At 38.6% G+C, this 15,850-nt stretch overlaps 1 protein-coding gene across 1 annotated transcript; it reads left to right on the top strand.

Annotated features, from left to right (window-relative positions):
* Nucleotides 1-14,342: 14,342 nt before the first annotated feature.
* On the top strand, nt 14,343-15,254 carry LOC102958006 (olfactory receptor 8S1-like). Its single transcript, XM_007073069.1, has one exon. It carries the CDS (start codon nt 14,343-14,345, stop codon nt 15,252-15,254), a length of 912 nt encoding a protein of 303 aa, XP_007073131.1.
* The last annotated feature ends 596 nt before the right edge of the window (nt 15,255-15,850 follow it).

The raw sequence follows: 15,850 nt of genomic DNA, 5'->3' as shown, positions 1-15,850 counted from the left end.
GACCTACTCTTTATTTAACAAAATCCACATTGTTAGGCTTTGTTCCTCATACTAGAGAATTCATGTTGAAAGATATAGTCAATGTCCTTGCTCTCATACTGTTCACAGCTTAGTGAGGTGAAACCAGCAATAAAAGAAACAAATAAATGATGGATAATGAATAATTAAATCTCAAACAATGATAAGTTCTGTGTGGAGAATGACATTAGGCTTACATGGTAAATACTGTCTGGTTCTTTACTTTAGATTGGGTTGTTATGGAAGACCTCTCTGAGTAGGTGTCATTGAACTGAGATAGAATGACGAGAGAAGCCCTCCATGCTCAGGAGGAAGGACGTTCCAGGCAGAGGAAACAGTGCAGAAGCCTTAAGGTAGAAGGAGCTTGAGTTAACAGGGGACAGAAAGAAACTGCAGACCTGAAGCTCAGTGTGAGAGGGGTTAGAAAGACTGTCAGAGGTCCCCTAGTAACTTTTACGTGTTTAGATTTTTAAGCAGAAGAGCTTTGAAAGATTACTCTGGCTACTCTATGGAGAACTAATAGAGGGACAAGATTGAAACTGGTGATAAAAAGACTAATAGCTATTATAGTACTCCAGGTGAAATATGATGGCAGTTTTTTTACTAAAGTTGCTCAGAGAAAGAAAGAGTAGAGAAATTTGGGGTATGTTTTGGAAGTATAATTATAGGACTTGCTCCCACATTAGATATAAACTGGAAAAGAAAGAGAAGGCTCAACGGTAAGTCAGATTTTTACCTGAGCAAATGGGAGATGGTGGCATCATTTGCTGAAATCAGCATATTTGGGGGAAATGCACATTATGAGGGTGAAAATTAAGGATTTGATTTTTGTTTGTTAGATTGGCTGGTCGGTTATTTGCATTTTAACTGAACTGTTTAAGATGGTTTTTAGACATCAAAGTGAAATGTCAAGTATCTAGTTTTATATATTATTTTGAAGTTCTAGGGAGGGGTCAGGGCTAGTATTTGGGGTATATGTGGTATTAGGAAATATTATATGATTGGCAGAGAACGTCTAAGGAAAATGAAGTGGGGAAGAGGTCCTGGGAATAAGCTCTGGAGCACTTCAGCATTTCTAATTCAAGTCGAGAATGATCCAACAAGAGAAACAGGAGCAGCAGCCATTGAGTAAGGGAGAAAATCAGGTAATTTTTGTATCACAAAAGCCAAGAAAAGAGTGTTTTAAGGACAGAGAAGTTAGCTGTGTTGAATTGAATCCACTGAAAATTCAAGTGAGAAGAAACAGAAAAGTTACATTGGATCTTGCAACATTGGTTTTGGAAGTAGTTGATAATATTGACAAGAGAAGTTTCAGTTAGCTGGAGTAAGATGAGGAGAGAGTGGCAGGTGAAAAAGTAAAGAGCAACCACAGATAACTTCTTTGAGAAGTTTTCTTGTGAAGGAGATCGAGAAAATGAGGCCACAGGTTTAGGGCAAAGGGAGTCAAGGGAGTTTTTGTTTATTTCTGCTTATTGTTTTTAAGATGAGAAAGACTAAAGCTTGTTTAGGTGTTCATGGAAATGGTCATGTAGATAATATAATATCAAGATTTTAGGCAGGATGGAGACAAACCTTAAATCAGTTCTATAATAGTTGATGGAAGGGAATTCTTGAAGAAGGTCCAACAGGCTGAACGGACACTTTTGGGGGATGCTTTACAGGGCTCATGCTTCAGGTTGGAGATTGAAATAAAATGACCTGTGTGATCCTTTGTGCTCCATAGAATCCCGTGATTCTAGAAGGGAGGCTTAACTGTGTGCATGTATGTGAGAGAGTGTGGTAGGAGTGTGTGTGCATGGAAATGTATAGCGAAGATCAAGTTCTGCCAAACCCGAGGAAGCCCCAGGCTGGTCCCTGGCTAGGAGAAGCATTTACAGGCCCTCAGGGCCCACCCCTATTCTCCCACCCTTCCTCAGACTACAATTGAGGCAAGAGTGCCAGGGGCCGAGATAACTGACTAATATCACTTCCCCCATAAGTACAGATTAGTCCAGGCTCCCTGGGGCCCTCATTACTCACTTGCCCTCTCTAAGGGCTATCCTGCCATATGGGTACCAAGTAGAAAAAGACTAAAAAAAATGATAAAATTCTTACAAACTGGCCAGCATGTCTCCTCAGAACCAGAAGAGGTAAAGAAAAGAAGACAGGAAGAAAAAAAGGATGGCCAAAGCCTCTTGACAGGTACTGGCTCACACCAGAGCCCATGCATGTCAACACTTAATCCTTTATCTAAAGTAAACATAAGGTGACTTGCTTAACTGCACTTGGGCACAGCTTTCAACTGGTTGGGAGGGAAAATAAGTTTTTCCTAAGACCTGAGTTCTTTGAGTACCCCACATCATTCATCTCTCAAAAGTAGGCAGAAGGCAGCAAATCAGGTCTCCAAGGAAAACTAGACTTCATAGTCCTTCTCAATCTTCCCCATCTCACCAGGTGTGAGAAATCTTACTAGACAGCTGTTCTAAACCTTTCATTGCACAGCAGAGGAAGTGAGCCCAGGAAGAAGCAAAAATGCCTTTCCAATTTCACAAAAGAAGGTCATGACTGGGCTGAGATGAAATATTTAGGAGGTTGAGTAGTTTGTCACGTCATTAATCCATAATCTGTTTGTCCTTTTTCTTCATCAGATTCTAGACAAAAGGTTGAGATTCTTTTGGGATTAAATGGGGAGGGTGCAGCTACAGCTACCAGGTAAGCAGCTGGATGGAGCATTCCTGATTTATGGGTGACAGCGAGTTTGGAGTATTCTCATTTTCTCCGGTGGGGAATTTCCTAGCTAAATGCCAAGATCTTAAGCTGAAATTAATTTCAGAGCTCAGTTAGTTCATGGCCTCATCTCCAAGCAAGACCAAATATATAGAAAGCATAGCCTAATTGGGCAGCTCCTTAGAATTTTTCAGAGATGAAGCAAAATCTTAAATTTGCTTTGCATTCTTGTTATAAAACAAGATTTAAAAAAAATTTTTTTTTAACGTTTATTTATTTTTGAGACAGAGAGAGACAGAGCATGAACAGGGGAGGGGCAGAGAGAGAGGGAGACACAGAATCTGAAACAGGCTCCAGGCTCCGAGCTGTCAGCACAGAGCCCGACACGGGGCTCGAACTCACAGACCGTGAGATCATGACCTGAGCCGAAGTCAGACGCTCAACCGACCAAGCCACCCAGGTGCCCCTAAAACAAGATTTTTTTTAAAAGAAAAGTTTTCCATTCTCCATCTGAGCAACTAAGACTCCTTCAAGAAATGGCTTTTTAGACCAAATTCAATTTTGTTACAGAACAGGCAGGGCAGACATAGAATGGGAAAAGAAAGAGGTACATACTCTTTATTGGAGTTAGATTTAATTCATTGCTGAGTTTGAAGCAAAAGGGTACAATGTGGCTCATATATTACCTACCCCCAAAAGATATTTTTAATTGAAAGTATAAGAAACATATTTTTAAATGTAAAATCAAAACAGTTGTCCATTCTGTTACCAGCTTAACGATTTTTCCCCATTTTTAATTTCATATAAACTCCTATTGTGTGCATATTTTTACATTATATGAATTTGTACTAATTGTATATTCTGATCTTTTTACTGAACTATAGTTTCTGCCTCTCTGTAATTATCATTTTCATCATTACATAATATCCTGTTATGTGTTTCTACTAAAATGTAGCAGCTGTTCTCCAATTATTAGATCTTTAGGTTGATCCTAGTGCTACTATCTTGAAAATAATACTGGGGTGCCTGGGTGGCTCAGTCAGTTGGGCATCCAACTTCGGCTTGGTTCATGATCTCGTGGTCCGTGAGTTTGAGCTCCGTGTCAGGCTCTGTGCTGACAGCTCAGAGCCTGGAGCCTGTTTCGGATTCTGTGTCTCCCTCTCTCTCTGACCCTCCCCCGTTCATGCTCTGTCTCTCTCTGTCTCAAAAATAAATAAACATTAAAAAAAATTAAAAGAAAAAAAGAAAAGAATTCTGGAATATACATTTTCACACGGTTGTTTTTCTCTTCTTTTGAAGTATGCGTTTAAGATAAATTTCCAAAGGAGACATTTTATATTTCATATTGCCAAAAGTATCGTACCAACATATAATGCTACCAACAATGTACAAGGGCATAGAAGTCTCACCAAATCTTGCCAGCACTGGCAAGTTTTATTTATTTAGTTATCTCCATATAAATAAAGTTTATCTCCATATAAATAGATACTGAGCAGTATCATCATCTGGCTTTAGTTTGGAAGTCTTTGATTATAAGTAGAGTGGAGATCTTTTCCTATCTATCTGTCTGTCTGTCTATCTATCTATCTATCTATCTATCGTACATGCATAGGATTTCAGGCATTCGTGCCGTCACTTTAATTTCGCCCAAGGAATTACAGCAGCTGCAGGTCATCACAGAAGGGGAAAACTTGCATACAGACAGGCCACTAATAGGTTTCTGAAGTCATTCAACGCTTTATGATGATCCCAAAGGGTAAATACTGTAGAAGATTATTAAAAGAGAGAAATTTTAAAATAGTGAGGAGACAAAAGAGTAACAAAATATGTTAGGGAGAAATCAGGGAGATTACCCTGTGCTCTGCACCACGTTTAGACTAGACCCAGAAAAATCAGTTGACTTGTTAAAGATCATAAGCTAGTTAGTCTAGTTCCTATCAGAAATACAGCATTCATACATGACCAAATTACTTTTGTTTTGCAGTTAACTTTACTCCATTAAGAGTATGTTATTATCCCTATTTTTTTCCAACAGTGTAACAGAACCTCTCTGTAGTGAACTGACTAATCTAAGGTTCCTAAGCTAAACCAATTGCTGTTGGAATTAAGACCAGAAACCAGACTTTATTTTTTTTCTATTTCTTAAAGTTTTAAATTTAAATTTAAATTCCAGTTAGTTAATATACAGTGTAATATTAGTTTAAGGTGTACAATATAATCATTCAACACTTCTACAAAACACCCAGTGCTCATAGCAAAAAGTGCACTCCTTATTGCCCATCACCTGTTTAACCCATCCCCCTGCCCACTTCCCTTCTGGTAACTATCAGTTTGTTCTCCATAGTTAAAGAATCTGTTTCTTGCTTGCCTCTCTCTCTCTTTTTACTTCCCTTTGCTTGTTTGTTTCTTAAATTTCACATGTGAGTGAAATCATATGGTATTTGCCATTCTCTGAGGTATCTCGCTTAACATAATACTCTCTAGTTCCATACATGTCATTGCAAATAGCAAGATATATATCTATACACCTATATATCTATATGCATATCTATCTGTATCTATATCTATCTATATCTACACACACACACACACACACACACACACACACCCATGTATCCACTTGATTCAGTATTTTTGTATCCTTTGGGTAAATACCTAGTAGTAGTGCAATTGCTGGATTGTTTGGTACTTCTATTTTTAACTTTTTTTTAATACTATCTGGCAATTTTTTTTCTTCAAAATTTTATTTAAATTCTAGTTATTTAACATATAGTGCAATATTGGTATTTTTAACTTTTTGAGGAGCCACCATACTGTTTTCCAGAGTGGCTGCTTCAGTTTAAATTCTCACCAACAGTGCAACAGGGTTCCCTCACCAACACCCATTCTTTCCTGTGTTGATTTTAGCCATTCTTAGAGGTGTGAATTGATATCTCATTGTAGTTTTGATTTGTATTTCCCTGATGGTCAGTGATGTTGAGCGTCTTCTGCTTTATCCGTATGTCTTCTTTGGAAAATGTTTATTCTTGTCTTCTGCCCAGTTTTCAATTGGATTATTCTTTGGGGTGTTGAGTTTTAGATGTTCTTTATAGATTTTGGGTAAAAAGCCTTTACCAGATATGTCATTTGCAGTTACCTTCTCCTGTTCTGTAGGTTGACTTTTCATTTTGCTGATTGTTTCCTTCACTGTGTAGAAGTTTTTTATTTTGATGAAGTCCCAATAGCTTATTTTTGCTTTTGTTTCCTTTGCCACAGGAGACATATCTAGAAAGAAGTTGCTGTGGCCAAGGTCAAAGAGGTTGCTGCCTGTCTTCTCCTCTAGGAGTTTGATGGTTTCCTGTCTTACATTTAGTCTTTCATTCATTTTGAATTTATTTTTGTATATGGTGTTAGAAAGTGGTCCAGTTTAATTCTTCTGCATGTCGCTGTCCAGTTTTCCCAACACCATTTGTTGAAGAGACTGTCATTTTTCTACTGGGGATTCTTTCCTGCTTTGTGGAAGATGAATTGGCCATACAGTTGTGGGTTCATTTCTGGGTTTTCTGTTCTATTGATCTATATGTCTATTTTTGTGCCAGTACCATACTGTCTTGATCACTACAGCTTTGTAATATAATATGAAGTCCAGAATTATGATGCCTCCAGCTTTGCGTTTCTTTTTCAAGATTGCTTTGGCTATTCAGGGTCTTTTGTGGTTTCATACAAATTTTAGGATTGTTTGTTCTCCCTCAGTGAAAAATTCTTGTGGCATTTTGATAAAGATTGCATTAAATGTGTATATTGCTTTGGGTAGTATTGACATTTTAACAATATTTGTTCTTCCAATCCATGAGCATGGAATGTCTTTCCATTTCTTTGTGTCATGTTCACTTTCTTTCATCAGTGTTTTATAGTTTCCAGAGTACATAGATTTTTAACATCTTTGGTTAAGTTTATTCCTAGGTATTTTATTGTTTTTGGTACAATTGTAAATGGAATTGATTCCTTTATTTCTCTTTCTGCTGCTTCATTATTGGTATATACAAATGCAACAGATTTCTGTATGTTGAATTTGTATCCTGTGACTTTACCCAATTCATTTATCAGTTCAGCAGTTTTTTGGTGGAGTCTTTCAGGTTTTCTACATAGAGTAACATGTCATCTGCAAACAGGGCAAGTTTGACTTCTTCCTTGCCAATTTAGATGCCCTTCCTCCCTTCCTTCCTTCCTTCCTCTCTCTCTCTCTCTCTCTCTCTCTCTCTCTCTCTCTCTTTTTTTTTTTTTTGGTTTGTTCTTGTCTAATTGCTGTGGCTAGGACTTCCAGTACTATGTTAAGTAACAGTGGTGAGTGAACATCCCTGTCTTGTTCCTGACCATAGAGGAAAACCTCTCAGGTTTTCCCCATTGAGGATGATATTAGCTGTGGGTTTTTTGTATATGACCTTTATTATGTTGAGGTATATTCTCTCAAAAATTACTTTGTTGAGGGTTTTTATCATGAATGGGTGTTGTACTTCATTAAATGCTTTTTCTGCATCTATTGAAATGATCATATGTTTTTTAAAAAATTTTTTTAATGTTTATTTATTTTTGAGAAATAAAGACAGAGAGCAAGGGGGAGAGGAGCAGAGAGAGAGGGAGACACAGGATCTGAAGCAGGCTCCAGGCTCTGAGTTGTCAGTACAGAGCCTGACGCAGGGCTCAAACTCACAGACGGCGAGATCATGACCTGAGCTGAAGTTGGATGCTCAACCGACTGAGCCACCCAGGTGCCTCAATGATCATATGGTTCTTATCCTTTCTTTTATTAATGTGGTGTACATGTTGATTGATTTGAAAATATTGAACTACCCTTGCAGCCCAGATATAAATCACACTTGATCATGGTGAATAATATTTTTAATGTATTATTGGATTTGGTTTGCTAGTATTTTATTGAAAAATTTTGCATCCATGGTCATCAGGGATATTGGCCTGTAGTTCTCTTTTTTAGTGGAGTCTTTGTCTGGTTTTAGTATCAGGGTGATACTGGCCTCATAGAATGAATTTGGAAGTTTTCTTTCCTTTTCTATTTTTTGGAGAAGTTTCAGAAGGATAGGTATTCTCTCTTCTTTAAATGTTTGGTAGAGCAACATCTGGATGGCTCAGTTGGTTAAGCATCTGACTCTTGGTTTCAGCTCTAGTCATGATCTCAGGGTTTGTGAGATCAAGTCCCCCATTGGCCTCAGTGCTGACAGTGCAGAGCTTGGGATTCTTCCTCTCTCTCTGCCCCTCCCCTGCTTGTGCACTCCCTCTCTCAAAATAAATAAATAAACTTTAAAAAAAATGTTTGGTAGAAATTGCCTGTGAAGCCGTCCGGCCCTGGACTTTTGTTTGTTGAGAGTTTTTTGATTACTGATTCAATTTTTTTGCTGATTATTGGTCTGTTCAAACTTTCTATTTCTTCATGTTTTAGTTTTGATAGTTTGTATGATTCTAGGAATTTATCCATTTCTTCCACATTGTCCAATTTGTTGGCATATATAGTTTTTCACAATACTCCTTTATAATTGTTCATATTTCTGTAGTGTTTCTGTAGTATTTCTTGTCTCTCATTTGTGATTTTATTTATTTGAGTCCTTTCTCTCTTCTTTTGGTAAGTTGGGCTAAAGGTTTATCAACCTTTTCAAAGAATCAGCTCCTGGTTTCATTGATTTGTTATATTATTTGTTTTAGTTTCTATATCATTTATTTCTGTTCTAATCTTTATTATTTCCTTCCTTTTGTGAGCTTCAGGCTTTGTTGTTCTTTTTCTAGCTCCTTTAGATGTAAGTTTAGTTTATTTATTTGAGATTTTTCTTGCTTCTTAAGGTAAGCTTGTATCGCTATTATATACTTTACTCTTAGGACAACTTTTGCTGCTTCCCAAAGATTTGAGACCATTGTATTTTAAGTTTTATTTGTTTCCATGTATATTTTTAATTTCTTCTTTGATTTCTTGGTTGCCCCATTCATTTTTTAGTAGTATGTTGTTAACATCCATATATTTGTGGTCTTTCCAAATTTTGTCTTGTGGTTAGTTTCAAGTTTCATAGTGTTGTGGTCAGAAAAAGTGCATGGTATGATATCAGTCTTTCTGTATTTGTTGAGGCTTGATTTGTGACCTAATATGTGATCTATTCTGGAGAGTGTTCCAGTGCAGTTGAAAAGAATGTGTATTCTGCTCTTTGAAGATGGAATGTTCTGAATATATCTGTTAAGTCCATCTGGTCCAGTGTGTCATTCAAAACCATTGTTTCCTTATTGGTTTTCTGTTTAGATAATCTGTTCATTGATATAAATGGGGTGTTAAAGTCCCCTACTATTATTATCAATGGGTTCTTTTATGTTTGTTATTAATTATTTTATATATTTGGGTGTTCCATGTTGGGTGCATATTTACACTTGTTAGATCTTGTTGGATTGTGTCTTTATTAGGACATAGTGCCCTTCTTTATCTTTTGTTACCGTCTTTGTTTTAAAGTCTAATTTGTCTGATATTAAGTATTGCTATTCTGGCTTTCTTTTGACATCCATTAGCATGAAAGATGGTTCTTCATTCCCTCACTTTGAATATGCAGGTGTCTTTAGGTCTAAAATGAGTTTCTTGTAGGTAGCATATAGATGGGTCTTGTTTTTTTTTTATCCATTCTGACATCCTATATCTTTTTTTTTTTTGAGTGTTTAGTCCATTTACATTCAAAGTAATTATTGATAGATATATATTTTTTGCTATTTTATTACTTGTTTTCCATTGTTTCTGGAGATTTTCTCTGATTCTTATCTTTGTCACTTGTGGTCTCTCCTTTGCACTCAGAGTCCCCTTTAATATTTCTTGCAGGGCTGGCTTAGTTGTCACGAACTCCTTTAGTTTTTGTCTGGGAAGCTCTTTCTCCTTCTATTCTAAATGATAGACTTGTTGGATATAATACTCTTGGCTACAGATTTTTCCCATTCAGCACTCTGAATATATCATCCTACTGCCTTCTAGCTTGCCACATTTCTGTTGAGAAATCTCCAGCTAGCCTTGTGGGCCTTTCTTTGTAAGTTAAGGACTCGTTTTGTCTTGCTGCTTTAAGACTTTTTCTTTATCACTATATTTTTCAAATTTCAAGCAATATGTCTTGGTGTTGGCTTGCTTTTGTTGATTTTGATGGGAATTCTTTGTGCCTCCTGGATCTGGATGTCTGTTTCCTTCCCTAGATTTAGGAGGTTTTCAGCTATTATTTCTTCAAATAAATTTTCTTCCCCCTTTTCTCTCTCCTCTTCTTCCAGGACTTCTATAATACAAATGTTACTGCATTTGATGAAGTCGCTGGGTTCCCTAAGTCTGTTCTTGTGTTGCATAATTCTTTCTCTCTTTTGTTCAACTTCACTATTTTCATTATTTTGTCTTACAGGTCACGAATTCATTCCTCTGCTTCTTCAAGCCTCCTGTTTATTGCATCAACGCTGTTTCCAATCTTATTTATTGTATTTTCGCCTCTGGTTGATTTTTCAACTCTTTTATTTCTGTCATAAGGATCTCATTGATGTCTTCTATTCTTTTCTCAGGTCCAGTGAATATCCTTCTGAATGTTACTTTAAATTCTCCCTCAAGCATGTTACTTACATCTGTTTTGCTTAGATCTCTGGCTATGGCCTTATCTTGTCCTTTTATTTGGGGTAAATTCCTCCACCTTGGCAGTTTGTCTATATCTCTGCCTTCTTGTCTGTGTTAGAAAAGTCATGTCTCCTGCTCCTGAAAGTAAGGGCCTTATGAAGAAGAGGTCATGTATCTTCCAGGGCCTAGCACTTAAAAAAGTGTCTCTGGTGTGTGCTGCATATGCTCTGCTGTTGGGTTTGGCCTTTCCTCCCTTAAGGCCACTTACCTGCAGAGGGTCTCCTTGCCTGCTGTGGGCAATGTTTGGTCCCTGATCTGAATGTGCTGAGTTTGAACTAGGTATGCTCTGGTCTGCTTGTGAAATGAAATCTGGTACCACCTCCGCCAGAACTGAGGCCCTGAAGAACTCCCTAGTCAAAAGACATGATATGGACAGAGGTTTATGCTGGTCTTCTGGGGGATGGGCCCACCACGCTGGGACTGAGGCAAACTTGGGTGAGAAAAGCAATCCTGCCAGAGTGCAGAGGGAGTGGGGCTTGGTGTAAGCAAGTTAGGCAGCCAATGTTGGCACTGTGCTGCTTCCCGCAGGTCGCTCTGTGTTTACGCTGAGCATGGGAGAAGAAATGGTGCCAGCTAGCTCCTTTGTTCCTGGAGAGGCATCCCTATGAGTGCTGCCTCTCGGGGACATGCTCTGAGAAGAGCAAATTAGCACCCTCTTGTGTGCCCCAGGAATTCTTTATATCACTGTTCCATGCCATCTGCTCCCCAGGTTTTTTGCCTGCCTTCTCTCCAGAAACAGCACAGTGCCCCTTCAGGCTCTATCCCAGACAAGCCACTAACCTTTAAAACTCCAGGCTTTAAGCCCTGGTGGTTGCAAGAACCCATGAAATTCAGTTACTCTCATTTTCTAAGCCAATGGCTTTGGGGAGATGTTTTCCTTATGCATCCCCCTGTGTGCTCCAATCTCTCTTGCCCTTCCCTACGACCATGGCTCCCTCTCCCCCACCAGTATCTGCTATCCTTTTCTCCCCTAAAACATGTCTGTGCACTCTCTACCTTTTTCTGTGTGGTCTCTTCTCTTTTTAGTTGAGGAGTCTGTGCTGTCAGTCTTCAGGTTGATTTTCTGGGGCATTTAGGATGATTTGTTAGTTATCTAATTGTGTTTGTGGGACACGATGAACCTAGGGTCCTCCTACTGTGCTGCCATTTTCCCTCCTCTTCAGAAACCAGATTTTAAATCCTAAAATAATTCATTTTTATCTAGTTTGCCATGTAGACCTTGGGAGATAATTCTAACGAGAAAATAGAGATTCAGATTCAGATTTGCCTACTTGCCTAAAACCACATTGCCTGACCAGTAGCTGAGACTCGTGTCAAGGTCTTCTGACTCTCTGTACAGCCTCATTGCCATCCATTCAAGAAAGTCAAAGGGACCTCAAACTGACCCTTCCTTAGGACAGGGCCACGGGCATCAGAGTATAATATGACATCTTACTTCCCAGGGCAGTTTATGTCTCACTAATGGGGTTGTTTATGAATCATACATTAATTTATTTCTTTATTCTTTTACTTATTCAGTAATCAAAAATGCTTTTCTAATCTCCTACATTAAAAGTAGAATAGTGTACAAGAGCTAGCTTTGTGATGTTTTCATGCATTTATTCTATAAACCTTTCCTAAATACCTACTAAGTTCTAGGCATTGTGCTAAGCTCTGAGGATATAAAGATAAAAAACACTGACATGGTCCATGGCCTCATGGAACTTCTTAAAACACAGACATGAAACAAATTCATTCATTAAATATATACTGAGCCCTTTCTATATGTTAGGCATTCTTCTAAGTGCTAGGGATACAGTAATGACCAAAACAGGACAAATCTTTGAATTTACATCCCAGTGGAAGAGAAAGTTGATAATAAATGTATTATAAAATACCAGGTGCTGGTAAGTGTTGTAAGGACAAAACAAGGTAATAAGACAAAGATTGACTGCAGGGGATAGGGAAAAGTTGAGGGAGGTTGAGAAGACCTCTCTTACATACCCTATTTAAAAAAAAAATTTTTTTTTACAATTGTAGCAAGCATAATAAAGGAGAAACAAATGTAAAAAAGGAAATTACAGTGGCAGGATGAAGAGTAAGGCCTTCCCTGAGGAAATGACCCTTGAGCTGAGACCTTAGGGTTCTTAACAGGATAGGCAAGGAAAGAGGAACAAAGATGATGGGTAGATTGGTGAGTAATGGAGTTGGTGGGAAGAGTTACAGTTCACTTCCCCTCACTGGACCTCAGTTTCCTCACCTATAAAGAGAGGACATTGGGTTCTATGAGCTCCAATGAGTCCTTCAAGTCAGAAAGGCATAGGTCCATGCTTGACCATGCTGAACGAGTACAGGATCTTTGTGAGTTTCTCTTTCCCTCTTTCCCATTGGATTTTTCTGTTATATGGAACTCCATTCTAGAGCATCTTCTATTATGAGTGGGCTCACTCTGAGTAAGTTTGTTGATGACTCTTTGACTCATATATTCAGCCCAAATATATTTCCTGAACTTCATGACCCAAATTCCTAGTGCCTCCTGGACACACCCTCACTGTCCCACAAGGCTCGTCAAACAACGTATTCAAAACTGTGTTTATTATCTTTGCCTCAAACATGTTCCTTTCCCTGGATCACCTATTTCAGTGAATGGGACCCCTCAGTCACCAAAGGCAGAAACCTGAGAATCAATTGTTTATTTACTTTCTTTCACCCTAACCAACAAATTGGTAATGACATCCTTTAGAATTCATCTCAGTGATATCTGTTAAATCTGCCTCCTCTTGTCTGCCCTCACTGTTGCAACCTCTGTTAACCCTTTATCATCTCTGACCAGGCTTACTGCTATACTCTACCATTTCTCCTTCCACAGAATGTTTGCAGGGATAACGATCTCATCTCCTTCAAATCCTTGTTTGAGTGACACTGTCTCAGTTTCTCCTCTCCTGACCACTCGATTTAAATTGCATACCTCACCGCATTCCTCTACCCTCTCGTTAACAATCTCTGTTTCCGTGATCTATTATTTTACATAGCACATAGCACCTTCTAACACATTATATTTAATTGTTATGTCTATTATTTATTTTCTGAGTTTCCTAACTAGAATGTAAGCTCTGTGAAGCTTACATTACAAATTTTTGTCTGTTGTGTTCAATGGCACACCCTAACAGTCTAGAACTCTACATGGCACATAGTAGATACTCAGTAAATACCTACTGAAAGAATGAGCTAATTGCCTTAACTATATGCTCCATGACCTTCTGCTCATCTTCCACTTTTCTGTAGGGTTAATGCTTCTAAACTGCCAATTTGATCACATGACCTTCATGCTTGGCACCACATGTCCCTGTGTATCCTCCTGCACCCACTCATTCTGAGATAATGAAGTTCTTCAGAGAAGCACTATTATTTTATGCCTCCCTATATCTGATAATACCATTTCCTTTGCCTAGAACACTATCTTCTACTTTGTCTACTTAGTGGAGTAAATATCAGTCAAACAGTCTTAAGCATTACTTCTTTGTTTAACAGGTCATCCAGAGATAATTGATTCACATTTTTGCCATTGCTGTATCCTGTGCATTATGTTATTACAGCCTTTATTTTGCTTCTTTATATGTCTATCTGCCTCTGTTAAATCCTAAGCCCTTTTGAGGGCAGGAATCATGTCTGAAACAATTTTGTATTCTCAGGATCTGGTACAGTGCCCAGCACTAGGATGCTTATTCAATATTTCCTGAATAAATGGGTATTAAAGTTCAAAGAAGCAGTTACAGAGGAGGCACTTTGGAATGCTGCATGTCACCAGAATTGAAGTAATAATGAGTGTGACCCAGAAGGAAACTCCTTGGTCTCATAGATTTTTATTTATACCTTTAAGCTGGAAGTCACATTTTTTTTTTAAATAAGAGAGGCAGTCTTATTCATCTGAAATGACTCAGCTACATTATGTTTTCTTCCAGGGCCAGTAACTTTAATCATGAAAAATCTCACCATCGTTACCGAGTTTGTCCTCATGGGATTGTCCAGAAATCCCCAGATCCAGACCATCCTTTTTGCACTATTTCTGGTGATTTACCTCTTGACCCTAATGGGGAATGTGATGATGATCCTGGTGATCAGAACTGATTCTCACCTTAAGACACCCATGTACTTCTTCCTAGGTCACCTGTCATTTCTAGATCTCTGTCTTTCTTCAGTAACCATGCCCAAGATGCTGCAGAACTTACTAATGCAGAAGAAAACCGTATCTGTGTGGGGCTGTGTGACCCAGAGTTTCTTTCTCATATTCTCTGGGAGCACAGAGGCCTGCCTACTCTCTGCCATGGCATATGACCGCTATGCTGCCATCTGCCACCCTCTCCTCTACAGCATGGTTATGAATAGGCCTCTTTGTGTCGGGATGGTAACTGCAGCATGGGCAGTGGGGTTCCTAAACTCCTTGCCAAACAGTCTTTTCACTTACAACTTACATTTCTGTGGCCCCAATATCATCCCTCACTTTTGCTGTGAGCTGCCTTCACTCTTCCCTCTCTCCTGCACTGACCCTACTGCCAATGAGGCCCTTCTTGCTGGGTCATGTGCACTGTTGGGATTTGTGACACTTCCCCTGATCCTCTTCTCTTATTCCAGAATCATCTCTGCCATCCTAAGCATACGTTCTTCTGAGGGTCAAGGCAAAGCCTTCTCTACCTGTTCTTCCCACCTTACTGTGGTGCTTTTGTATTATGGCACAGCTTTATTCAGATACATGACTCCCCTCTCCGGCTCCAAGTTGGAACAAGTGGTCTCCATTCAGTACAGTGTGATCACATCCTTGCTGAACCCCATCATCTACAGCCTCAAGAACCAGGAGGTGAAGGCAGCTCTGTATAAAATGTTGAAGCAATAAATGTGTCCTTCTGTGATGGAGAATTCCTATTGTATTTGGCTTGAAGACAGTGAGAAAACAGGTGATGAAATACATTCATAATGGCTAACTTGATCACTTTAAGAATATTCCATTTGATGAAAATAACCTCTTGTTAATAGAGGTTTAAGTGTGTGATTGCTTATTTTATTGTATTTGGCAAGAAAATTAAGTGAAGACTGAGAAAAAAGTACTAAAATGGAGTAGTGTAGACAAACTAAGTCCAAATATGTTTGTTTTGTCCAAGAGTTTTAGGATAGAGTTCAGAGTGGTTTTTTTTTTTTTTTTAAGATAGGAGTGTAAAATGCACTTCAAAGTGGAAAGTAGTTACTAATTGAATATGATACTGAATGAAGTTTGCTTCATCCACCTAACCTTGAGTAGCCTAAAAAACTGATATGCCTAGTTGCCAGAAAGCAAAGACACAGGTTGGTGGGGACCTGCCCTAGCCGATTCAAGGGGGAAAAATAGTTTTTCAGGTGTTCTGGTGGTGACTAGTGTCTGGAATGAGATCTAGCTCTTTGGTGACTTGTTGGAACCCAAAGAATAGAATGACTATGGTCTCACAAAATGATGTT

Source organism: Panthera tigris, chromosome B4 (genome assembly GCF_018350195.1).
Source record: "Panthera tigris isolate Pti1 chromosome B4, P.tigris_Pti1_mat1.1, whole genome shotgun sequence".
Classification (NCBI taxonomy): Eukaryota; Metazoa; Chordata; class Mammalia; order Carnivora; family Felidae; genus Panthera; species Panthera tigris.
Note: the sequence above shows the minus strand (reverse complement) of the source record. Positions and strands in the feature narration are given on the sequence as shown.